Below are 24,770 nucleotides of genomic sequence, written 5' to 3'. Positions count from 1 at the left end.
GTAAATGGATTCGTGTCCTTGTAGGTGGATGACGAATACAGATGTAATAACGCAATCTTTAAATGGCGCATGCGCTCCCCCCTCCTACCAGCACCGTCTGGCAGGCAGAGATGTACAGAGAGCTCGGGGGCTCCGCGGGCAGCCAATGGTGACACGTTGTTTTACCCGTGACATCATCCGCCACTCCTCTTACTAAAGAAGGAAACAAACATCCATCAGAAGGGACGGGAGACGGAGAGAGGAAGGAGGAAAGGCAGGAGGCCGAGGAAGGGACTGCTAAACCCATTTAAATCCGCCTGACAGCGAGGACGAACACGACTTATAAACGCTGCTAGAAAGCGAAAAAGGACATTATTGGGACCTGAAACCCTCGACCTTTTCCTCCTCTGCTCAAATAAACGGCCACTTTTCAAGTCGTCTCGCGAGAAACTCGTCGATTTTTAGCAGGTGATCTTGGATTATTGTTTCTTTTGTTTTAAGAGGACGAATTTTAAAGCGAGCTCAAGTTATTGAGGTAAACAGCTAAAAGATAGGTGATATATCTGAAATGATGGTCGGTCATGGCGACCTTTAACTGTAGATTGAAAGGTCAGGTGGTATATGCGCTAGTAGTTTTGTATGATAAACGAGCTTTTTGTCTTTCCTCTGTTAAGTTGCCAACACCACCATGTTCTCCACCTGACTTGAGATATTACAAACCCTTTAAGTTGACTCTGTGTAATTCAGGAGAAAAACAAGGGAGGGAGTCCTGGTTGCTGTCTGTTTTTCTGTTTGCCCCGAGCTGGGGGATGGGGAACCAAAGACTGTTAATTCCTGTCTAGAAATAGAAAATTCATAAGCCGAATAGACTGGTAGACCGAGAGTTGCTCTGAAATTACTACAGAGCATTTGTTTAAATATTGCATTATATATATATATTTATATATATATATAATGTCGATATCGTCGCCTGTAGTTTCAGCATTGGGTTAGATGAGGTTTCCTCGTTGTAGAGGACTTTGTGGTATCACCGAGCCGTTTTTAACTGCTTAAGTGAGATTATATAACCATGGTTGTTCACATTGCCTCGTTGAGAACACACATAAAATGGGTATTAGTAAAAATGCTGCGATAAATGCGAGATAGAAAGAGATGTCTAAACAGGAAGCAGGGAGATTGCAGACAAAGGAAGAAAGGAGAAACAAAGGGAGCAGAGACCACACTGTCTAGACTGTAGGTTATTTCACAAAACATAAGAGCTACTCATACAGTGCTCTGGTTGTTCCTTTTGAACATCGTGTCGTTTTAACGAAAATAAAATTATTGTTTGTCAAAAATACATGTAAATAACAGTGGGCATTTTCTGTACTGCCCTTCAGTGTGACTCAGGAGTTTTCAGCTCAGCAGGCCCTGAAATATGAGCTAAGCTTGCGGCTGATAAACAATCCTTCCCCTTTTGTTTGCAACAGCTTACCACACATCTGTATTTTTCAGTGTCTTGCTGGAAACCAATCGACAACCATTTAAAGTTAGATCAGGTTATATATTATATTGCTGCCAGAATTTGTGAAAGGAAGTTGTGGTGAATGATTATGACTGGCAATCTTCCCTGAGCTGGAAACCCCCTGATTTGCCTTGTTACTCAGGGTTTACAACACAATTTACTTCATTAAGGTCATACTTAAAGTCTCCTAATGCATGCACTGTAGTTGGATTAAATGCAGTGTAAATTTTAATTTGGTTTAGACCAGTTATTGTACCTTTAGCCTTGTTCTCAAGAGGTCTTGGTAAATAATTAGTTAACAAGTTTGTCATTGGCCTGACAGCTGGACTAACCATGACAACTGATCCTTGCTGTCCTGTGTCAGAAAGTTAACATGTTAGCTGGAGTGGTCATGTCAATTGTTGTGTCTTTTGAGCTTCTTTTGCTTCCACGTGTGATTTTTAGTTAAAACACGACAGGACTCAGTACCCCTCTGTACCCTTTGTTAAGATTAAAATGCAACTCAGATTCTGCAATCTATATGCACCTTCCTACAAAATAAAATTTCCCTTTGAGCTACATGGTAGGTACCAGTCTCAAGCTCCGTCCTCCTGTCTGGAATTTTTCAGTAGTTGGAACACGTGACACAAATGGCAGAGGTCTTTGTAGGCTTTTCCAAAGAAACCCTTTGTTGGCACAATGGTGATAGCATGGAGGGCAGAGAGAAAGAGAATCAAACAGGGTTTTGTATTTAGATCAACATTTCATGGCACTTGTTAGTTGAGAAACCTCAAGTGAACTGACAGGACACTGAAACACTTGCCAGCCTCTCTTGGAACATTAAGCTCACCTGCCATGTTTGTTTCCATGAGCAGAATATAGACAAGCTTCACACCAACAAGCAAGCAGCTGCCATGTTGCAGCTTAACAGGGGCAAAGGTTGTTTTCAAGGGAAAAATGATATTGTTGCCCTGTATGCTGGTAGTTGTCAGGTGTGATCAGATGAGTTGTAAAAAGGCCAAGGCAGGGCTGGCAGACAGGATGCTGCTTACCCAACTAATCTATGTCTTCCTGTTTGCCTGCTTGTCATTAATCTACGTGTTTTTGATCTGTTGCCTCCAAGTCAGTGTTTCCCATTACACAACATCCTGTTGCATTACGCTACAGCAAGACAACGTCATAGTACTACATGTTCTGCCAAATTACTCACATACAAGCTAGTTTTCTGGACGTCACTGTGGTGAGTGATGACAGAAGAAGTTTGGCCATATTTTGTGTGACAAAAGGAACAGGGGAAGGGGAATACTATGAAACTTTTGGCCCACTTTGTTCATCTTCATTTATTATCTCTTGTCTTTTTGGCAAGAACAGAATATTATTCTACCTGTTGGGAAATGTTTGTTTTTGATTAGGTTGCTGCCAGTGAGTCAGTGCTTAAATTTTAATTTTTTTTTTTTAAGATGGAGGTGTTAAATGTCCAGATATGGGTGTGCTTAGCATTCATTAAATTGTTTTTCTAGATTAACCCAACAATTTTTGAAATTGTGGCTAATTATGTTCACAAGTTACATCTTTAGATATAAGGAAATAACTAGTGACGAAGAATGGCTAATAAGATATTTCTAAAGCAGTTTATAAATTCAAAAGTGGAAAGTGGGTTAAATTGTGGGGATGGCTGTTTCAAATGTTCCAAGAGCTGCCCTAAACGTTTAAGGGGTGAAAGACATGGAAGATGGACACAGTAAACAATGCTGTTGGACAGAAGGGAGTCCAGCTTCTGCCAAAGGTGCTGAACAGAGTACTGTGGAGCTCTGTGAGTGTTGTTTGTTCTCTAGACTTCCTGTGGTGAAGCACTCATTACTGTATTCAGACTAAAGGGCAGGTCAAAACAGATAGAAGTGTTTTGTTTTTTTGTTGGTTTCCCCCTCCCCCCCATGTGACTACTGTTATCTGTCAACTTAGCTGAGGAACCTATTTGAGGTTAATATGTTCAGGTGAACTATTTAGCCTCTATGTCTGCTCTTCACTGAAATGTTGGTGTTTTAAACAAATGTGTTCTCTGTGTTCCTGTCAGTCTAATAAGCATTCTCACTCTGTCTCTCTCATTCTGTTAGAAATGGCTCAAGAGACGAACCAAAGCCCAGTCCCCATGCTTTGTGCCACAGGCTGCGGTTTCTATGGCAACCCAAGAACTAATGGCATGTGCTCTGTATGCTACAAGGAACACCTGACAAGGCAGCAGAGCAGTGACCGCATGAGCCCCCTCAGTCCAATGGGTAAGACCACACACAAAATTAAGATTCTTCTTTTTCTCAGAAAACACTAAGCGTGAGGCAGTTTAGATTTTGATGCAAATAAAGACAAGTAGTGGTGTCTATGAACAGTTAAGTGTTGAGTGACTTAAGAAAGGTTACTCATATTCTTTAAGTTTACCCAGTCCTAAAGCAGTTTAAATGTGTTTTGTATTTTGCGAGCCCCCTTTATTCCTCCACTTTGGGCAATAAAAAGCAACTGTGTTTTCTTTATTACAGTGTTTAAGGTTAGGGGCTGTTCACGCCCACTGGCTACTGCTAGGATTGAACATTTAGGATGTTTTCACAATACAACACTTACAACCAGTTAGCACTTGTTTTTTAAACAAGGCAAATCCATGAGCAGAGAATTGTGAGTGTGTTTGAAAATGTTTTACTGTAAACAACAGAATGGATTTTCAGAACCAATACAATTAACTTAGTTTGTTAAATTTATTAATTTATTATAGATGTCATTGTGGTAATTTGCCTCTGTTCGCATTAAGGGTCAACTGCTAGTCCTACCTCAGAGGCCTCAGCCATCCAGAGACTAGAGGCCAGTCTAGCTAAGGTTGATACCTCCCCTACCTCTTCGCCAGACATGTCTAGGTCAGTATTGGTTGTCATTGACTGTATAAACTAATTGGCAAGCTTTCCTTAATTTTGAGGTTGTGTGTTGCTGACTAAGCTTCCTATTTGTACTTGCAGAACTGTTCAAGGGTCTCTTCCTGTGACTCAACAAATGACAGAGATGAGCATCTCGAGAGAGGACAAGCCTGAAACCCTAGAGCCTGGTAAAACATACATAAATACTCTCACATAATGGACATATCCTAGAAGATGTTATGACACGTAGATCAAACAAATACATATAAAAGTTCACGGACATCTTAAGCCGAGACTTGTAGCATTGTAGGACGCGCTGCAGCCTCAGTTTATTTTTGATGCTTTGCTGCATACCTGAAACTCAACAGTTGGTTTTACTTACAGTCTCCAAGAAAGAGAGGGTGTCTAAAAATAAACCTGTTTAAAAATACTTCTACACCAGAGGAGACTCTCAGATTTGATCCTGCCTGCTGGAGTCCTTCTTAGAATAGTGTACTGTTTTCTACCAAGAACAAGAGGGGCAATTTAGAGATAAAAAATACAAATTTGGACAACACTGTTATGCTAAATATCAGTGTATAATTTTTAATTTTCTTATGAATTACAATTACATCATGATGGCAAATTTGAAGATAGCTTGGCTAATTGATAATTTTTGTTCTACTCTATTTGGTGTGCAGTTGTAAGCCAGCCTGCTGCTTCTAGCCCTACTCCTGTAGCCACTTCCAGTGTTGAAGAAACCAAGGGTGATACTCCAAAACCCAAGAAGAATAGGTGCTTTATGTGCCGCAAAAGGGTGGGCCTTACAGGTGAGCAGAGCAGCCTAGAGTTATCTGACGCACACGTTATGTTGCCATTGGTGACCAGAGTTCAATAATAGTTTTACTGGGCATGGTTTTGAAAAGTTGTTTGTTTCTTTCTGCCTGTCTATTTCATCTCACCTGTTCTGACTTTGGCCCCTGAACTTTGTGCTTCCAGGGTTTGACTGTCGCTGTGGCAACCTGTTCTGTGGCATCCATCGATACTCCGACAAGCACAACTGCCCCTATGATTATAAGGCCGAGGCTGCTGCCAAAATCCGTAAAGAGAACCCAGTGGTTGTGGCTGACAAGATCCAGAGAATATAAATTCATCGAAATGGCAGTGTTGGCAACGATGAAACATCTTAAAAAAGACTGGAGTATGAGTGTGAACCTTTGAAATGTGCACCGGCATGGGTGGCTAATTGAGGATCGAAAGGACTTGATTTACAAAACTGCAGCCTCAAGAAAATAATAGAAAAGAGAAAAAAACATGGAAAGATCCTGTTTGAGGAAGATGCATGAATGATCTTTTTTTTTTCTTTTTTTGTTTTTGATTCATTAGTTTGTTTTATCCTCTTTTCTGTGGTGTGACTTTGCCGCTTTAAGTCCTTTCTTTCTTTTTTTTTTTTTTTTTAAAGAATATGTATTGTCTTATTAAGAACAAACCAGGCTAAATGTCCAGGATATGCTGTGCTCCTCTCACCCATACCAGGCGCCATTTTGTGCCAAACCGCCACTTTACTTAACTCTGTCAAAAACAGGGAGGTCTTTGAAGGCATTCAGACTTCAGAGAAACAGTCCATGCAAGTTGTTCCCCTCAGCCTCACAACTTCTTGTTCAGTGCTCTGTTGGTACTGGAGTCAGTGTCCCCCCTTAATGCACAAGAGTGTTTGTTACTTTGTCTTTCCTAGCTTTACCTACCTCACAGCTGCTGCATTAAACAACATTGTCTTCCCTTTTACTTTGTCAGCGTTGACCCCAGCAGAATAGTGGATCATCATGACAGTTGAACTCACTGCCCGTCTGATCAGCTTGCCTCTATAGACGTTGATTGTTTTGGTTGTCATGAGACCGTTTTTATTAAACTCAGAGGTATCATGCTAGCTTAAGACAAATTACTTCACCGTTCGTTGAATCTGAGCATTTGCAATAGATATAACTTTAAACAGGGTTTCCCCAACTGGTTACAAAGTCAACCGAGTTGGCTTTGTAATCTGACGCCTGGTGCAGGTTTGTGTGCACCAGTGTGTGGCTTGAGAGGAAGGACAGCACCCTTTCCTGGTGGGCCTGGTGGGTGATTTTTTTTTTTTTTTTTCTACAATATTGTAGTGGCATAAATGAATGAAATAAGTGCATGAGTTACTCTTCATCTGCATTAGTGTTTCAGAAATATCACTCAACTTAGGGTGTTGGATATTTTATTTGCTGAGACATTTATCTGATATGTTTTAACTTTTTTTTTTTTCCTTTTTCCTGTCCCATTGTACTGATGTTGGCGCATGAATTCAGTGCATTTGTGGATTTTTTTTTTAATGCGCTAACACAACATTCATGTGAGCACAGTGTGCGCGTTGATGTATGAGTGCGTTTCCCCCTCAAATCTTTTTTTTATTTTATTTTTTTTAGCTGTGGAGCTACCCAGTTTATCAGCACATGTTTACAGAAGTACAGGAGCATGCCAGAGCTAGACTTATGAAAAATAATAGAAACCAAGATTAGATGTAACTTCTCATCTAACAGCTATTGGTCTATGTGTCTGCCATAGAGCACCATTGAAAAGCGTGTGTGTGTGAAATTGTGGGTGTGCATGTGCACATACCTCTGCGAAAGTGTGTTTCCATGGCTGCCTGACACATGGTATGTTTGTGATTTGTGTTACTTTCCCCTGTGAGGATGTTTTTGATTTAAATAACTGTCTGTATCTGTTTGATTTTTTTCCCCCTTTTCTGACTTAGTTATATGCAAATTTGTACAAAAAAAAGAGAAAAAAAACAACAAACCGTGTTGATATTTATGTATTACATATAATCTTGCTATCCAGCATTACAACAGAATAGTATCATGTAAATAAAACTGTACAGAGAGACATAACCAAGCCTCACTCTGTTGTCTTGGACAGCTCACAGTTTCTTTGTTTTGTTGGGAGTTTCAGTGTGTTTGCTCTCCGGGAGCAATAAAGCTTTAATGAACTTTATTATGTGGACCTCAGGGAATTTAGACAGAATAAAGAGTTTCATAGTACCACAGCTCAGTATATGCAGGATGGTTTAAAGTGAAAACATGGTAATCATTTCAGTACTGTCAGGAATAGTGTAGGAGCTCCAGCTTTACCTTGTAATACCTTACCTTGACTAACCTGACCTCTGACTATAAATCTCACTCAAGATGCTTGTCTAGGTCACACAGGAAGTATTAGTCCGTGGACCCTGGAAGAATGTGATCCTGTTCTATTTTATTTTGGCTAACACAGGACATACACAGTACTCACCATGTCTATGTTTTGGAGACATTGTGTTTTCACACACTCCTATTGGGAGATCCAGAACAGTTATGCTTTGCTGATGGCGTCACAGCAACAGCTGCTCAGACAGCTGAGATGTACTCGTGGTGTTCCTGTGACAAATGGCTACAAAGATCACATTGTCTTGACACATGTTTTACATATAGCAGAGGATTTCCATTAAATTGCATTGTTGAAATATTTGAACCCATTTATTAATCATCTTCACTCAAAATCATGTATATCTTATGTCTGTAAGACTTGAACAAAGCAGAAAAGAAGAGCACACTTCTAAGCTGATGCAGTGACAGATAAGAAGAGGACTGACACACTCCATGTTTGACAGCTGTAGGCATCATTTGTTTAGAATGTGTGCAGCATATGTGCACATTTCATCACACACATGCTAGCTTTTGTTTCCACAAAGTGCATTGCTCATTTATCTGTGTTGCTCTGTCATGGGATGTGCCCAAGTTTATGTGCAAAGCGGCAGAGACAGTCAATACAAAGAGGAACTTGCTATTACCACTCAAAAAATAGTCACAACCACACTGATTGCCTCCTCCTCTTTGCCTCTTGTGTGTCCTTGTCAGTTTTAAAAAAAATTGACCACATTTCCTAAAAGATTTTCCCCAAAACTAAAAGGTTAATTTCACATCTTAGAGGGCAAGACACAGAAACATATGCAAAAAGCTTTGAATAGTGAACATGCACATAAACAGGAAGTTGTTACGCATAGATTTTATGACTCGGGAAACACAGGGGGTCTTCCATAAAACTCAGAACTAGTGGTTTGATGTCAACTGGTTCTTCTAATAAAGCTAGTGCTGCCATCTGGATGTGAATGCTGGGGAACTGCAACAAATCTGACACATTTATAAATCACTCCTCCATATGCAATATGAGTCATGCAGGGATATGTGCATCAGGCAGTGATATCTGTATTTATAGTACATATTTAGTGAATGTATTTGGAAGAGGGGAGAATTAGTTCTGGGGCCTCTGGGTGGGTCAAAGTGCTGGTCAAGTTCCTAAGAAAAGGACACAAAGTGAAATGCCACTAAGAAATAGTGGAAGTGTATCACTGCCTCTTCAAGAAAATAAAATATTTTTTTGTTCTAACAATATTTTCTTCAGGTAATATTATACATTATATTTTATAATTTTTCCAATCATCACAATATTTTCCATGCTATTACTACATATTATGTATTGAATTAAATTTGTATTGAATAAAAAAAAGACTGATCTGCTTTGAAATACATAAAAGAAAAAAGTTTTATACTCATATAACATCAGTTAAGGTATTGACAAAGAATGTGAGAATCAGCTGCTGTTGCTTTTGGTTATCAACACCTTTGATTTAATTGAATCCTTGACATTTTATCAGTTTTTTTATTTATTCAGAAGATGATTATTTGTTTTTGTTTTTTTTGTTTTGTTTTTTTTTTGCTTCTCATCTGACACACAGTTAAGTATGGTACCACACTTACTAGTGCTCAGAATGAGACAGACAAGGAACAGATCTGAGAAAAGATGGAGTCTGATCAGAAATTCTTAAAGATTCTCTACCAGCTACAAGAAACAGAGAAGGAGGATATTATCAGAGTAAGATATCTTGTTTTTGAAGTTCTGACATCTGTTTTTATGCCTATGTAGGACTGTACGACTTCACTGTTTTGTATGGACTTTGACCACCAGGGGGCATTGGTTTGAAGGTATGCAAGAAAAGGCATTTCATTGGTTCTATCCATCCAATTTCTATACTAATTAAGGGCTGAAGGGGAACTGGAGACTATCCCAGCTGCTAGCAGGCTAGAGGCAGAGTACACGCTGGACAGTTCGTCAGGGCTTGTTCTATTGGTTGTTTATTGTAAATAAGCAGATTAAATGTGTGTGGTTTGTGTAACACTGCCATAAAAATGTTGTTATATGTACATGTACTGTAAGTTCTCAAATGCTTCAAAAGTAATCAGTACAACAACAAAAATATTAAAATTAGCTCCAACATCACAGACCACTAGGTAGTACACTTACAGTATAAAACAGTGGTTCCTTGACTAATATTTTCCTTGAGGACCACCTTCATGCAAATACTATAAAGCTGTGGAACCCCTGCCCCACCCTGTGCTAAAACCATGTTTGTTTTTTTGCTTTCAAAAGTGAGATTCTCTCCATAAATAATGTATTCTGGCTGAGTCCTGTCTGTCCATAAAGCCAAAGTTAAATTAACAACATATAGCCTTACTTTTGTCTTAAAATAGGGACAATGTGTGGACATTAATTACGATGACTCTATTGTTTAAAGCCGTGGGGATCCTCTGTGCTCTTTGGGGGACCCCAGGTTGGAGAGAAAGCAGAAAGGGAAACAGCTGACACTGTTTTCATCCTAAACTAGTGACAAACATTAGGTTTTCCATAGCTGCAGTTTCTTCTGTAGTAATCAGGGATGTAGAGCAGTTCTGACTGGATAATGATTAGTAATTTTAGTCTGTTGAGGTCACTATTCATTAAATTAACACCTCACTTTGAATTCCCTTTGTAGGGCATCACTGGGCGGACAGTGAAGAAGAAAATAAACCAGACTAAGTAAGGACTTCATCACTGTATTTTCTCATCTTTCCTGTTTAGTAGAAGATGGTCAGAGGGTTTTTTTCACTGCAGGTATTCAGCTTGATTTGTTTCTTGACTTTGATTGCAAGCACATCACAATCATCTGTCTTCTTACAAAAGTACCCATGTCTGAGGCAGATCTGATGTTTAAAGTTAGAGATGGTACACTTTGGGTTCAGATTGAATGTTTTGCTTTTTTTTTACCCTGCACTGTCCAGCATCCTAACATACAGAACGGTGGTCTGTGTGCCATATTTTGCTTGACAGATTTGCTCTACCAAGGGAGACATGTTATATACATGGCTGCCCTTGATATTTTTATTACTTTTATTGTAATCTTATTTTCTTTTGTTTTTATGTGTCAGTGCCGAACCTGACAGGGAGATAGAGGAAGAGTGAAAAAAAAGAAAGAAAAAAGGGAGAAAAGGACAGGATTAAAATGTGGAAATAACAGTTGTCTCGGCTGCCTAAAACACACCACAAAAAAACAATATAAACTACCACAGTACTACATGATACATAAAGAAAAAAGATAATGATGATATGAAAAAGTACAGTAGTCATCAAACGTACCTGCAAAGAAACGTACCAACACACAAACATCAGCAACATCTAGTCAGAAGCAGATGGAGAGACGAGCACATTTGTGAGCATGCACGTGTGAACGTGCGTGTGTGACCATGCAACAAGAACGAAATGTTTGCTTGCAAGGGAGCCGTGATCACGCTGCACCCTAAGCATCAGCAGGGGAAGGGGGAGCCTGAGGCCCCAAAGGCCCAGCAGGTCCACAGAGCCCCAAGCCCAGGACGGCCAAAGCAGACAGAACAGTGGCCCACTCAGACCAGAGCAGAGGGGCCCCCAGACCCAGACCGGAGCCCCCCCCAGCGCGACAGGGCAGGGGCACTGGGCAGCACAGGGCGACGGTGAGCAGGCTGAGCAGGCCCAGCAGGCACAGCAGCACAGTCCGCACAGAGGGCAGGCACCCTACAGGCCCAAGGGCCACCCATTCCTCCCAACAGAACCCCGCCCAGAAACCCGAAGAGAATTCAGTTACAGGTGGGATGCAATATGGATGCCAAATTAGCTGTCCTTAGTAGTTGCATCATTGAAAATATCAGCATAAATTTCTAGTAAGGTTTTAATATGGCAATGGCGAAATTGCAATGAAAATGAAAGGACAACAGGGGCTTAAAAAAATCCACACTGCTATTAAAATTGTTTCCTCAAAATTAGAATATTTGATTAAAAACTAATTAAAGTAGGTACAAAAAGTAGCTAATAACATACATAAAGTGAGATAAGGAAATGTATTATTCTCTAAATTAGAGAATAATGACTTTCCTTATCTCACTTTTATTTAGTAAATATCTACATGTAACAATAGATGGTAATGCTGAGTCATTTATGCTATTTTTCTGCATTACTACTGAGCCATGACTGGTGATTTTTCTTGTTCAAAATGAATTGATATACATACTATAAAATAAAACTGGGACAGCTTAACAAAACCAGTAGATGGCGCTACTTAGTTTTTGTTTAATTCTTCATCTACTTGACACCGGAAGAGGAAGTGTGCAGCAGCTTGTTGTGCGCTCGTGCTAGCGCATTGTTACGTCGGGGAAACGGATTTTCTTGTAACTCATATAGATTTTGAGCTCAGACTTATGTTAAAAAGATAAATACTTTGTCGATGTGCACAGCTTTTTAATGAAAAAGACAGAGTGGATTTGACTCTGTGAATGTTTTAGACTCGACGGCCTGTTCACATAGCGCAGTAAAACCTGTGAGAGAAGTCGCACCATGGCGGATGTTACTGCTCGTAGCTTGCAGTATGAGTACAAAGCGGTAAGTGCCATTTATATATAGAAATGCATCAATGACCGGTACGATATTGGCAGTCTGAATAATTTATATAATGTTACCTTATTAAAATATTAAAAACTGTGTTGGTTTATGTAGCAGCCCAACTAGCACAAATGTTAGCCTCTAGGTAGCTGTAGCAGCATGCCATGCTCTACTGACACATCTGATTTGGTCTTTTTTATTTGGATTGGTAGAACTCAAACTTGGTGTTGCAAGCTGATCGCTCTCTGATCGACCGCACACGGAGAGATGAACCCACTGGAGAGGTATTGTCCCTGGTGGGGAAGCTGGAGGGGACGAAAATGGGTGACAAAGCTCAGCGGACCAAACCACAGAAGCTGGAAGAAAGACGAGAGAAGTCAGTGCATCAGACAAATTTTGTGTTTGTCAAATTAAACCTGCTGCATTTAACATAAATTGTTGGTCATTTACCACACAAGTTCAGTTAAAGGATTGATACGCTGTTCTTTCTGCACAACTTAAAATTCTCTAGAAACTATACAATTCTTTGAAATAAGAATTACAGATAAAGATACTAAAATATGTATGACCTTTTTTTTTTTTACTAATTATAGCATAACTGTCTCACCACAATATTGCATAATTGTCAGAATAAGTTTCTCAGATGGATAAAACAAACAGAATGGTACCAAAATGGTTTCATTCATATCAGTATCATGTTATTTTTCCCTTTTTGGGCCACTGACACTGTAATTTAATTTATTACATGTTATTGTTGAGTATATTTAACTTTATTTTTTATTTTATTTTATTTTGTACTAAACAGGAGACGAAAAAGAGACGATGACAGACACGATATCAACAAAATGAAAGGTTTTACCCTCCTCTCTGAAGGCATTGATGAAATGGTAGGCATTGTGTACAAGCCTAAAACCAAAGAAACCAGAGAGACCTACGAAGTGTTGCTGAGCTTCATCCATGCTGCTTTGGGTGATCAGGTTAGAAAACGTTAACAGTAACTGTATTTAAAATGTAGCTTGTATTGTGGATCATTTTGCAACAGCTGACATCTCACTTCACTCTGTTTTTATTTTTCTGCAGCCGCGTGACATTCTGTGTGGAGCAGCTGATGAAGTATTAGCAGTGCTGAAGAACGACAAAATGAGGGATAAAGAGAGGCGCCGTGAAGTCGAGCAGCTTCTTGGACCCTCCGATGACACACGTTATCACGTGTTGGTCAATTTGGGAAAGAAGATCACAGATTATGGAGGAGACAAGGACTTGCAGAATATGGGTAAGCTACTATAAAAACACAAATGTTACAAAAACAACAATCTTGCCGATCTTGTGCCTTTTTTTTTTTTTTTGTTTGTTTTTATGAAAATGCTCATGTGAAGCACATCTTCTCATTTATCCGCAGATGACAACATAGATGAAACATATGGTGTAAACGTGCAATTTGAATCTGATGAGGAGGTGAGGGTCTGCTGGCTTTAAAACACATTACATCTCATGAAATATACATATTAGCTTGGTTTGAATTGCAACATTTAGAGCTTTAAGCTCTAAAACAATGATAAATGTTTGGCTTGTTTAGTTTGTGTCACTGATAACTATCTCATGTTATAGGTGGGGGATGAGGACCAGTATGGTGAAGTGAACGAAGACTCAGAAGATGACAGTGAAGGCGAGGAGGCGGGTGTAACCACCACACTTTCTGCCAACGTAAGGACAAAATCATCATCACTGTCAGCTCATTATTTCATGTTTGTCTTCAGAATCAAAGCTCTAATAAAATACCCTTTATATAGCTTGGTGAAACAGGTGATGTGATGACAGTAAAGAAAAAAGATTTACACCCTCGAGACATTGATGCTTTTTGGCTCCAGCGTCAGCTCAGCCGTTTCTATGATGATGCCATTGTCTCACAAAAAAAAGCTGACGAAGTCTTAGAAATCCTCAAGGTATGTGTTTCACCTCAGCTGGTTTTTTTTTAAGTACATGTATATTTTTAAAATCCCTTGACCCAGCCTATCCTTGTTATTCCACAGACTGCCAGTGATGACAGAGAATGTGAGAATCAGCTTGTGTTGCTGTTGGGCTTCAACACCTTCGATTTCATTAAAATCCTCCGTCAGCACCGTCGCATGAGTAAGTCAGACCCGTTGATTTACCATGTCAATTTTTTCTTTATTTAATTTTAGGATGATGCTTATTATTTTGTGCTTACTTTGTGACACACAGTTCAGTATTGTACCATGCTGGCCAGTGCTCAGAGTGAGGCAGAAAAGGAGCGGATCATGGGAAAGATGGAGTCTGATCAAGAACTGTCAAAAATTCTCTACCAGCTACAAGAGACAGAGAAGGAGGACATTATCAGAGTAAGACATTTTGTTTGTGAAGCTCTGTCATGTGTTTTGATGCCTACGTGTGATTGTATGACTTTACAGTTTTTACCTCCGCCAAGGTGGAGGTCATGTATTCAGTGGCGTACATTTGTCTGTCTGTCTGATAGCAACATAACTCAAAAAGTAATGGTCAGATTTTAATTGAATTTCTGAAATGGAGTAAGAACTGATTGTGATCCAGATCGCTGCCTGAATCTAGGTTGTTTTTTTGTTGTTTTTTTTAAGGATTTTTTACAATTGTGAGATAGGGAAGATTTTGCCATTACAGCTTCTAACTCATCAGATGATGCCCAGAATCATTGGCCAAAAAATAAAATTACAGAGTGACAATAATGATAGATAATTTTTTATAACTCAACATTGTTTGACCCAGATCATGTTGATATTCTGGGTATGGTGATCCAGAAGGTTCAAAATATAGTGGGTACTGGGTGGGCTATTGGTCTGTTGGGGGTTTTCTCAGGTGAGTTACCCCATAGCATGGCAGAGGCCTGCGCTCACTGAGTATTTCTAGTATTGAAGTAAGGAGTAAACAAGCACAATATAAATAACATTAAAATGTTAAAACTAATACAATTTTATTACGTTCTTATTGTTCCTTTGCACTCAGAAGGGAAACCAAAAAGGGACACAGTTAAGATTGTTTTCATATTAAACTAACTACATATTATAAATACATAGTTTTTCCACAGCTACACTTTCTTCTTCTGGTGTGAATTCTGTTATTATAGGGATGCTGTGCAGGTCTGATTGGGTAATGATAAAGCAGTGAACGTTGTTCATCTGTAGAGCTCAACCTTCATTACATGAGCACTGTATGAATTGAGAACTCTTTGTAACCCTTTTTTTTCTCTTCTTCTTTTGATGTTCTTTAGGAGGAGCGATCCCGCAGGGAGAGGGTGAGGAAGTCTCGTGTTGATGACTTGGAAGCAATGGACATTGACCATGGAGAGGTAAATCATTTTTACAGTGTTTATAATGCACTTTGAGTTACGTTCACTGCCTTTAATGTTTTGCTCTGGATGAAACCCTCAAGTGAGCCAAAATGCACATATATACTCATGTTGAGATGCTGTTTTTAAACGCCTTTTCTTCTCATTTTACAGTCCGTGGTACCTCGACAGGTTCTTGATCTTGAGGACCTGGCTTTCACTCAGGGCAGCCATTTCATGGCCAACAAACGTTGCCAGCTACCAGACGGCTCTTTTCGCAAACAGCGTAAAGGTTATGAAGAAGTCCATGTGCCTGCCCTGAAACCCAAACCCTTTTCTGACGATGAGGTTTGTTTATGGATCCCCCAACATTGGAATATTTGTCATTGGTTCACTGTAAACCCAGTGACTAATTTGTTCGATATATTGTTGTGTTATCAGGTTCTTGTTTCCATTGACAAGTTGCCCAAGTACGCCCAGGCTGGATTTGAAGGGTTCAAAACTCTAAATCGTATTCAGAGCAAGCTGTTCAAGACAACCATGGAGACCGATGAAAACCTGCTTGTGTGTGCACCTACGGTAAGAAGATGTATAATTTAAAAAAGCAACACACATTCGTTCTTACACGTGTCATTACCATTAATTTGGGTGTTTGTTTGTGCAAACAGGGAGCTGGTAAGACCAACGTTGCCCTGATGGCGATGCTGAGAGAAATTGGGAAGCACATAAACATGGATGGGACGATAAATGTGGATGACTTCAAAATTATCTATATAGCACCCATGCGCTCTCTTGTACAGGAGATGGTGGGAAGTTTTAGTAAGGTGAGCCTAGGGTTTGTCAGGACCATTGCTTAGACACTTGGAAGACATTTAAAGGTATTCTGGGTGCAGATTTACCAACTCTGGATTTCATTTTTCTTTTACCAGAGATTGGCAAGCTATGGGATCACGGTGTCCGAGCTGACAGGAGACCACCAGCTCTGCAAAGAGGAGATCAATGCCACTCAAATCATCGTCTGCACCCCTGAAAAATGGGACATCATCACTCGTAAAGGCGGAGAGCGTACCTACACCCAACTAGTGCGCCTCATTATCATTGTAAGTCAAATCAAGCACATGTCAATTTGAATTTGACATAAAACTTGGTGAGTAACCAAGTAAATCTTTCTTTCTTTCTGTTCAGGATGAAATCCACCTGCTGCATGATGACCGTGGGCCTGTGCTGGAATCTCTGGTGGCAAGAACCATTCGTAATGTGGAGCTGACGCAAGAAGACGTGCGTCTTCTGGGCCTCAGTGCTACACTGCCCAACTATGAAGATGTTGCTACCTGCCTGCGTGTTGATCCTGCAAAGGGACTCTTCTATTTTGACAACAGGTATGTCGTTAGGAGTTTGGTCAGAAAGTCTTAACTGGAGAGTATTCTCAGAAGCCTTCTTTGTTTTCTTTGTTTGCATCACCCTCTCGGGTTACCCAATTGTTTTATTTATCCTGTAGTTTCCGCCCTGTGCCCCTGGAACAGACTTATGTTGGAATCACAGAGAAAAAGGCCATCAAGCGTTTTCAGATCATGAATGAGATTGTTTATGAAAAGATAATGGAGCACGCTGGAAAAAACCAGGTGAGTTCTGTCTTGATTTGTGACTCTTACAGCAGATGTAGACATTCTATAACACTTGTTGACCATAAACTTAGTTATGACAGGGTGCATCCAAATCTAAGAAACTTAACATTTACTTGCTCCCAACAGGTGCTAGTATTTGTCCATTCCAGGAAGGAAACAGGAAAAACAGCCAGGGCCATTAGGGACATGTGTTTGGAGAAGGACACTCTGGGCCTTTTCCTCAGAGAAGGTTCTGCATCCACTGAAGTGTTGAGAACTGAGGCAGAGCAGTGCAAGGTGAAATATTATAAATATGTGGAGTTAAAAATTATTTTAATTGTTGAGCTTTTGATCAGAGGAATGGATTGAACTCTTTTACAGAACCTCGAGCTGAAGGATTTGCTTCCTTATGGCTTCGCCATCCATCATGCTGGTATGACCAGAGTCGACCGTACGCTGGTGGAGGATTTGTTTGCTGATCGACACATCCAGGTTCTGGTGTCTACAGCTACTCTGGCTTGGGGTGTCAACTTGCCAGCACATACTGTCATCATCAAAGGAACTCAAGTTTACAGTCCAGAGAAGGGCAGATGGACCGAACTGGGGGCCTTGGACATCTTACAGGTCAGGCTATACCCACTTGTTGGCAAGTCTTCTGTCATTTGCACCCCCTCTGACAGTTAAAACTCAAAACATTCATGTCTGGTTGTAGATGCTCGGCCGAGCTGGTCGTCCTCAGTACGACACTAAAGGAGAGGGAATCCTGATTACGTCCCATGGAGAGCTGCAGTATTATCTGTCCCTGCTCAACCAACAGCTGCCCATAGAGAGTCAGATGGTGGGCAAGCTACCAGACATGCTCAATGCAGAGATAGTGCTGGGCAATGTGCAGAACGTAAAGGTTAGTAGCATGCACATGTAAGCAAATGATGCAGAACCAAGGATTTTTGTTCTTTTTCCCCCTGCTAATGTCTCCCATCTTTTTCACAGGATGCTGTAAACTGGCTTGGCTATACCTATTTGTATGTGCGCATGCTCCGTAATCCCACCCTTTATGGTGTCTCTCATGATGATCGGAGTTTAGACCCTCTGCTGGAGAGACGCAGGATCGACCTGGTGCACACAGCAGCTTGCGTCCTTGACAAGAACAGCCTCATCAAATACGACAAGAGGACTGGCAGCTTCCAGGTATATGCAGACCTTTGCTGAGAATAGCTTTTTTGATTTTGTTTCTAGTGCTGGCAAATTAGTAATGATAAATTTGCATTAATATGTTTACATTAAACTCTTTATTTTTTTCTCCCTGAAGGTTACAGACCTTGGACGCATTGCCAGTCACTTCTACATCACTCATGACTCAATTCAGACCTACAACCAGCTGTTGAAACCCACACTCAGTGAGATTGAACTCTTCAGAGTCTTTTCACTTTCCTCTGAATTCAGGAACATCACTGTGAGAGAGGTAGAGTGACACTAGACAAATGTTAGGTTTTAACTTTGGGTTTAGATTTACCACAAAGACTAAATGATGCTGCAAAACGTTCTTTAGGAGGAGAAACTGGAGCTTCAGAAGCTACTGGAAAGAGTCCCAATTCCTGTCAAGGAGAGCATTGAGGAGCCTAGTGCCAAGGTAACATTCAGTAAAGTTCCTCAAATTTTTTGTTGATGTTTTTTACAGTTAAAACTACTGAAAAATATACAAATAATACTAAATGTACTCTTTGTGCTCATTTTAGATAAACGTGCTGCTCCAGGCATACATCTCTCAGCTCAAACTTGAAGGCTTTGCTCTCATGGCAGACATGGTGTACGTCACACAGGTACTGCAAGATCTGCTTCCATTCATTTTTAAGACTTTACAGTCATAAAAAGTGTACTCAACTCTTAAATTGACAGATTTTATTGATGTTAAAATTAGACTGCAGTAAATAAACTATTATAATCAATTAATATAAATACATTATCTAATATAATTTGTAAAAACCAAATGACCTTGTGTATTTTTAAATTGACTGTGTGTTTGAGGTTTTATTTTTTGTATATTTCTTTCTTCAGAGTGCTGGACGTTTAATGCGCGCCATATTTGAGATTGTGTTAAACCGAGGCTGGGCTCAACTCACAGACAAGACCATGAATCTGTGCAAAATGATTGACAAGAGAATGTAAGTATACTTCCTGCCTATGTTATCATGTGTCAAGGCAAGTTGCTGATGGTTTGTATTGCTCTTCTCCCCAGGTGGCAGTCAATGTCTCCGCTGCGGCAGTTCAAGAAGCTGCCAGAGGAAGTGATCAAAAAGATCGAGAAGAAAAACTTCCCTTTCGAGCGTCTTTATGATCTAAACCACAATGAGATCGGTGAGTAGTTGTACCTCTATGACATAGTGAAGTGTTTCCTCTGCCTACAGAGGAGTGAGAAGCTTGTGATATGCTTTGTTATTCAGGTGAGCTCATCCGGATGCCAAAGATGGGGAAGACCATTCACAAATTTGTCCACCAGTTCCCAAGATTGGACCTGGCTGTGCATATACAGCCCATCACTCGCTCCACACTCAAAGTGGAACTCACCATCACTCCTGATTTCCAGTGGGATGACAAGGTCAGTAACTGGATAAATGATGTGGTGCTTCTGAAATGTGTTACTGTTTCTACCTTGCTAATGTTTTTTTTTTAACCCCTGCTTAGATTCATGGGTCTTCTGAAGCTTTCTGGATTCTGGTTGAAGATGTGGACAGTGAAGTCATCCTCCACCACGAGTATTTCCTCCTTAAAGCCAAGTATGCTCAGGATGAGCACCTTGTGACTTTCTTTGTCCCCGTGTTCGAGCCTCTGCCGCCGCAGTACTTCATCCGTGTTGTCTCAGACCGATGGCTCTGTAAGCAGCTTGATTGGAACGTGTTGCAGAATTGTCATGCTCTCTGTGTCAGCACCTGAACTCACTTTTATTTTTAATTTTTATTCTTTCTTTCAGCCTGTGAGACTCAGCTTCCAGTATCCTTCCGTCACCTCATCCTACCAGAGAAATACCCCCCACCCACTGAGCTGCTGGACCTGCAGCCTCTCCCAGTCACTGCTCTCAGGAACTCTGCCTTTGAGGCACTTTACCAGAACAAGTTCTCCATCTTCAACCCCATTCAGACACAAGGTACTGAATGAAGAAAAATACCCTCAAGTCTTCTTATTACTTCAATTTTTAAACATTTCCATTTCCCCAGGAAGCAGTCAGGTTTCATTTCTTTAAATCAAATAATGCTCAGAGACTCACTCATTTCACTTTATATATTATTTTATTTCTGTTCTTCCAGTATTCAATGCCATCTACAACAGTGATGATAATGTGTTTGTGGGCGCTCCCACCGGCAGTGGAAAGACCATCTGTGCAGAGTTTGCAATTCTGAGAATGCTGCTGCACAACGCAGAAGGTCGCTGTGTCTACATCACCCCGATGGAAGCACTGGCTGAGCAGGTATGAAGCTGAAAGACTGCTTCTCAAAAACCAGCCAGCCAGAAAGAATGCATCGTATTTTCTATGCCTGCGTTCTTAGCATATTTCGTGTCCCTCAGGTGTTTGTGGACTGGCACCAGAAGTTCCAGGATGTCTTGAACAAGAAGGTGGTCCTGCTGACAGGAGAAACCAGCACAGATCTGAAGCTATTGGGAAAAGGTGACATTATTGTTAGTACCCCTGATAAATGGGACATCCTGTCTCGTCGCTGGAAACAGAGGAAGAACGTCCAGAATGTCAGCCTTTTCATTGTGGATGAGGCACATCTTATTGGAGGAGAAAATGGAGTAAGAATACAATGCTACTCAATTCTGTGTTTCATTATTTTTTTTTAAAGTGGTAAATTTTATGTTGAACTCACATTTATCTTTTCATTAGCCTGTGTTGGAGGTCATCTGCTCCAGGATGAGATACATCTCCTCCCAGATTGAGCGTCCCATCCGCATTGTGGCCCTCAGCTCATCTTTGTCCAATGCCAAAGATGTGGCTCACTGGCTAGGCTGCAGTACCACAGCTACTTTCAACTTCCACCCCAATGTCAGACCTGTACCTCTGGAGCTGCACATCCAGGTATGCAAACTATAAGACAGTTTTTAAAGCTTTGTACACAAAGTTACTGACAATCAAATATGTTTATATGTCTGTCATGTTCCTGGTTTGCCGTTAACTGTTCTTGTCGCTGTAGGGTTTCAATGTCAGTCACACTCAGACTCGCCTGCTGTCCATGGCTAAGCCGGTATATCACGCCATTATGAAGCACTCTCCCTCCAAGCCTGCAGTGGTGTTCGTCCCATCCCGCAGACAAACTCGCCTCACTGCCATTGACATCCTCACGTTCTGTGCTGCTGATGTAGTTCCTCAGAGGTCAGTCACTGCTGTGAGGCTTGTGTCCATAAATGACAGGGAAGCCTGCAACCAATAAGGCATTGTTTTTTTGTTTTTCTGGAATTACATAATGGTGATAAAGATTAAATTTGTCTCCGTAGGTTCTTGCATTGCACTGAGAAAGACTTGGCACCATTCCTGGACAAGTTAAATGATCCAACTCTGAAAGAGACTCTTGCCAACGGTGTGGGATACCTGCACGAAGGCCTATCTGCAACTGAACGCAAAATAGTGGAGCAGCTCTTCAACTCAGGTACGAGTCACATCAGCTCTATACTCCCGATACAGCAGGAAGATTTAGGACTGAATAAATTAACAGATGAAAAAAATCTGATCATTTGAATAAAGGTGCTGTTCAAGTGGTGGTGTCTTCCCGTTCCCTCTGCTGGGGCATCAACATCTCTGCACACCTTGTCATTGTTATGGACACCCAGTACTACAATGGAAAAATCCATGCGTAAGCCTCTCACAAATTTAACCCTCAATAGTCTGAAAAGAATTGACCGTATTATTGAAACATATTGTTTTGGAGACATTCTTTGTTTTCTCCCTTTTTCTCAGATATGTGGACTATCCCATATATGACGTCCTCCAGATGGTGGGCAAGGCAAACAGACCCATACTAGATGATGAGGGACGCTGTGTCATTATGTGTCAGGGCTCAAAGAAGGTGGATAAATATCAGATGTTTCTGAAAATGGTTTATATACATTGTCGAGCAAAAACATAACAACTTTGTTTTTTCTTTAAAGGACTTCTTCAAGAAGTTCCTGTATGAGCCGCTGCCAGTGGAGTCTCACTTGGATCATTGTCTCCACGACCACTTCAATGCTGAGATCGTCACCAAGACGGTGGAGAACAAGCAAGACGCTGTGGACTACCTGACATGGACATTCCTCTATCGCCGTATGACGCAAAACCCCAACTACTACAACCTTCAAGGTGAGGACAGGATGTATTGTGTGTGTTTTTTAAATAAGTGTGTATATAACTTGCAGATGTTGAGTTTTCTGCACCATGGTTACTCTCATCCCATCAGGCATGTCCCATCGTCACCTGTCTGATCACCTTTCTGAGCTGGTGGAAAACACTTTACATGACCTGGAGCAGTCCAAATGCATCAGCATTGAGGATGAAATGGATGTTGCACCGCTCAATTTGGGCATGATCGCAGCCTATTACTACATCAACTACACCACCATCGGTTTGTACCAGTACCTGCCTGACTTCTGTTTGTTGGAGAACTTTTTTTTTTTTAAAGTGTCAAACTTCACTGAGTTGATTTGCTTTTGTGTTGAACAGAGTTGTTCAGCATGTCCCTGAATGCCAAGACAAAGATCCGTGGGTTAATTGAGATCATCTCTAATGCGGCTGAGTACAAGAACATTCCCATCAGGCACCATGAGGATGCACTTCTCCGACAGGTAAATGGATGACATTGACAATGTCAAACTTTTATTTTTTTTTGGTCACATTATGGGTTTTTAACAAGTCTGTGAGATAAAAAAATACATTTTATTGGTTTTTCTTTTGCATCTCAGTTGGCACAGAAAGTGCCGCACAAACTGAACAACCCTAAATTCAACGATCCCCACGTGAAGACAAACCTGCTGCTGCAAGCTCATCTATCAAGGATGCAACTGAGTGCTGAACTACAGTCAGACACTGAAGAGATTCTGAGCAAGGTTCGAATTTCTACTCCCTCCCCCCCCCCCCATAGTCTGTCCATTTTCCGTATTCTGTGGTCTGTATTCTGGATTTGTCTCCAGTATGTATATGTAATGAGCTTGTTTACCATTTGTAGGCGATCCGTCTGATCCAAGCCTGCGTAGATGTACTGTCCAGTAATGGCTGGCTGAGTCCTGCACTGGCTGCTATGGAGCTGGCCCAGATGGTTACCCAGGCCATGTGGTCCAAGGACTCCTACCTGAAACAGCTACCCTTCTTCACCTCAGAGCACATCAAGCGATGCACAGACAAGGTACATTTGTGAACTTTATCCAGTACTAATACAGTAAAGCATGCAGGTTTTAACTAATCATGTCATTTCCTGTTTTCACCAGGGTGTGGAGAGCATCTTTGACATAATGGAAATGGAGGACGAAGACAGAACTGCTTTGCTGCAGCTCTCAGATATCCAAATGGCAGATGTGGCTCGCTTCTGTAATCGCTACCCCAACATTGAGCTATCATACGAAGTGGCAGAAAGAGACAACATCAAAAGGTAAGCTGTTTTTTTTTTGTTTTTTTTTCCTAAATCATTATAGCAGTTGTAAGTTCATGTCAGTGTTGTGAATAAGATTGCTTATGAAGAGCCCTTTGGATAACATTGCACATGTTTCTCTTCAGTGGCGGTCCAGTTCTGGTTCAGGTTCAGCTGGAGCGAGAGGAGGAAGTGACTGGTCCTGTCATTGCACCCCTCTTCCCCCAGGTTAGATTCATCATTCTCTGCATCTCCATCAGTCCATTTCTCCCATCGGCTCCTGTGTAAATATTTTTCATTGTTGCAGAAACGAGAGGAGGGCTGGTGGGTGGTGATTGGAGATCCCAAGTCTAACAGCCTCATCTCTATCAAGAGGCTGACTCTTCAGCAGAAAGCAAAGGTCAGCCAGATACTAACTGTTAACACAGTATGATCAAAAATGTCCTTCAAATCACCAGATGCCTAATTTATGTTTCTCTTCTGCAGGTCAAGCTGGACTTTGTTGCACCAGCTATGGGCATTCACAACTACACCTTGTACTTCATGAGTGACGCATACATGGGTTGTGACCAGGAGTACAAGTTCAGTGTGGATGTAAAGGAGGCTGACAGTGAAGGAGAAAGTGACTCAGACTAAGCAAGAGCTTCATTACGGCATTCTCCAGTCTTTTTGTTTAATAAAAGTAGGATCATAGGGTTTTTTTTCCTTGTAGATATTTAACCTGATTTCTTGACTTTGACTGTAAGCACGTCACAATCATCTCCGATCCTGCAAAAGTACCAATGTCATTTTATTTGGTAATTCTTTTAGTTTAATAAATCAGTCCATAATTATAGTTAAGATGTTTACCATTAAAATTAAGATACAGTCTGCTTCTAAAGTGTAACACTCTGTACTTGGTCTGATAGAAATTTCATATATTGTGGATTAAAACCACTTCTGAAGCTCACCCACTGTTTAAAGTAAGGAATGGTACAGTTTTAATCCAGGTCACATGTTTGAATACAACAAACATTATCCATGTATGTTTTGGGTTTATAAAATGGGATTTCTGGATTGGTCTCAATGTTTTTAGTATGATGTGCTGTCTGATATTTTGCCTTTTTTTTTTCAATTAAAAAAGAAACCAGATTCAGT

At 40.7% G+C, this 24,770-nt stretch overlaps 2 protein-coding genes across 3 annotated transcripts; both read left to right on the top strand.

Moving 5' to 3' along the window:
- The first annotated feature begins 210 nt into the window (after positions 1 to 210).
- On the top strand, positions 211 to 7,253 carry zfand5a (zinc finger, AN1-type domain 5a). 2 transcript variants are annotated; one of them, XM_041999306.1, is made up of 6 exons: positions 211 to 514; positions 3,577 to 3,738; positions 4,260 to 4,362; positions 4,462 to 4,547; positions 5,040 to 5,168; positions 5,338 to 7,253. In XM_041999306.1, exons 2-6 carry the CDS (start codon positions 3,579 to 3,581, stop codon positions 5,484 to 5,486), a joined length of 627 nt encoding a protein of 208 aa, XP_041855240.1. In that variant the 5' UTR covers positions 211 to 514; positions 3,577 to 3,578; the 3' UTR covers positions 5,487 to 7,253. The 2 variants fall into 2 exon arrangements, with proteins under 2 accessions (XP_041855240.1, XP_041855239.1); XM_041999305.1 differs by having other exon boundaries at positions 212 to 447.
- Positions 7,254 to 11,846: 4,593 nt separating this feature from the next.
- On the top strand, positions 11,847 to 24,764 carry snrnp200 (small nuclear ribonucleoprotein 200 (U5)). The gene is made up of 44 exons (XM_041998531.1): positions 11,847 to 12,120; positions 12,333 to 12,496; positions 12,926 to 13,097; positions 13,201 to 13,393; positions 13,520 to 13,575; positions 13,729 to 13,824; positions 13,911 to 14,063; positions 14,151 to 14,250; positions 14,344 to 14,480; positions 15,383 to 15,460; positions 15,614 to 15,787; positions 15,881 to 16,018; positions 16,108 to 16,263; positions 16,369 to 16,539; positions 16,625 to 16,818; positions 16,938 to 17,061; positions 17,191 to 17,340; positions 17,425 to 17,667; positions 17,756 to 17,944; positions 18,034 to 18,231; positions 18,353 to 18,505; positions 18,593 to 18,673; positions 18,780 to 18,863; positions 19,099 to 19,205; positions 19,280 to 19,398; positions 19,485 to 19,639; positions 19,726 to 19,915; positions 20,012 to 20,185; positions 20,346 to 20,506; positions 20,605 to 20,832; positions 20,924 to 21,115; positions 21,231 to 21,409; positions 21,532 to 21,683; positions 21,779 to 21,887; positions 21,992 to 22,100; positions 22,183 to 22,372; positions 22,470 to 22,634; positions 22,733 to 22,854; positions 22,972 to 23,115; positions 23,235 to 23,411; positions 23,494 to 23,654; positions 23,780 to 23,861; positions 23,941 to 24,033; positions 24,120 to 24,764. The coding sequence occupies exons 1-44, from the start codon at positions 12,076 to 12,078 to the stop codon at positions 24,267 to 24,269; spliced, it is 6,408 nt and encodes a 2,135-aa protein (XP_041854465.1). The 5' UTR covers positions 11,847 to 12,075; the 3' UTR covers positions 24,270 to 24,764.
- Positions 24,765 to 24,770: the final 6 nt, after the last annotated feature.

The sequence above is a fragment of the Melanotaenia boesemani genome, chromosome 11 (assembly GCF_017639745.1).
Source record: "Melanotaenia boesemani isolate fMelBoe1 chromosome 11, fMelBoe1.pri, whole genome shotgun sequence".
Taxonomy (NCBI): Eukaryota; Metazoa; Chordata; class Actinopteri; order Atheriniformes; family Melanotaeniidae; genus Melanotaenia; species Melanotaenia boesemani.
Note: the sequence above shows the minus strand (reverse complement) of the source record. Positions and strands in the feature narration are given on the sequence as shown.

Bases quoted from the DNA above. Each gene is read 5' to 3' on its own strand.
- zfand5a (XM_041999306.1), top strand. From the start codon at position 3,579: ATGGCTCAAGAGACGAACCAAAGCCCAGTCCCCATGCTTTGTGCCACA. The intron at 4,363-4,461 runs GTCAGTATTGGT...TTGTACTTGCAG, and splicing joins TCTTCGCCAGACATGTCTAG to AACTGTTCAAGGGTCTCTTC. The intron at 5,169-5,337 runs GTGAGCAGAGCA...TTGTGCTTCCAG, and splicing joins CAAAAGGGTGGGCCTTACAG to GGTTTGACTGTCGCTGTGGC.
- snrnp200 (XM_041998531.1), top strand. From the start codon at position 12,076: ATGGCGGATGTTACTGCTCGTAGCTTGCAGTATGAGTACAAAGCG. The intron at 13,394-13,519 runs GTAAGCTACTAT...ATTTATCCGCAG, and splicing joins CAAGGACTTGCAGAATATGG to ATGACAACATAGATGAAACA. The intron at 22,101-22,182 runs GTGGATAAATAT...TTTTCTTTAAAG, and splicing joins TGTGTCAGGGCTCAAAGAAG to GACTTCTTCAAGAAGTTCCT.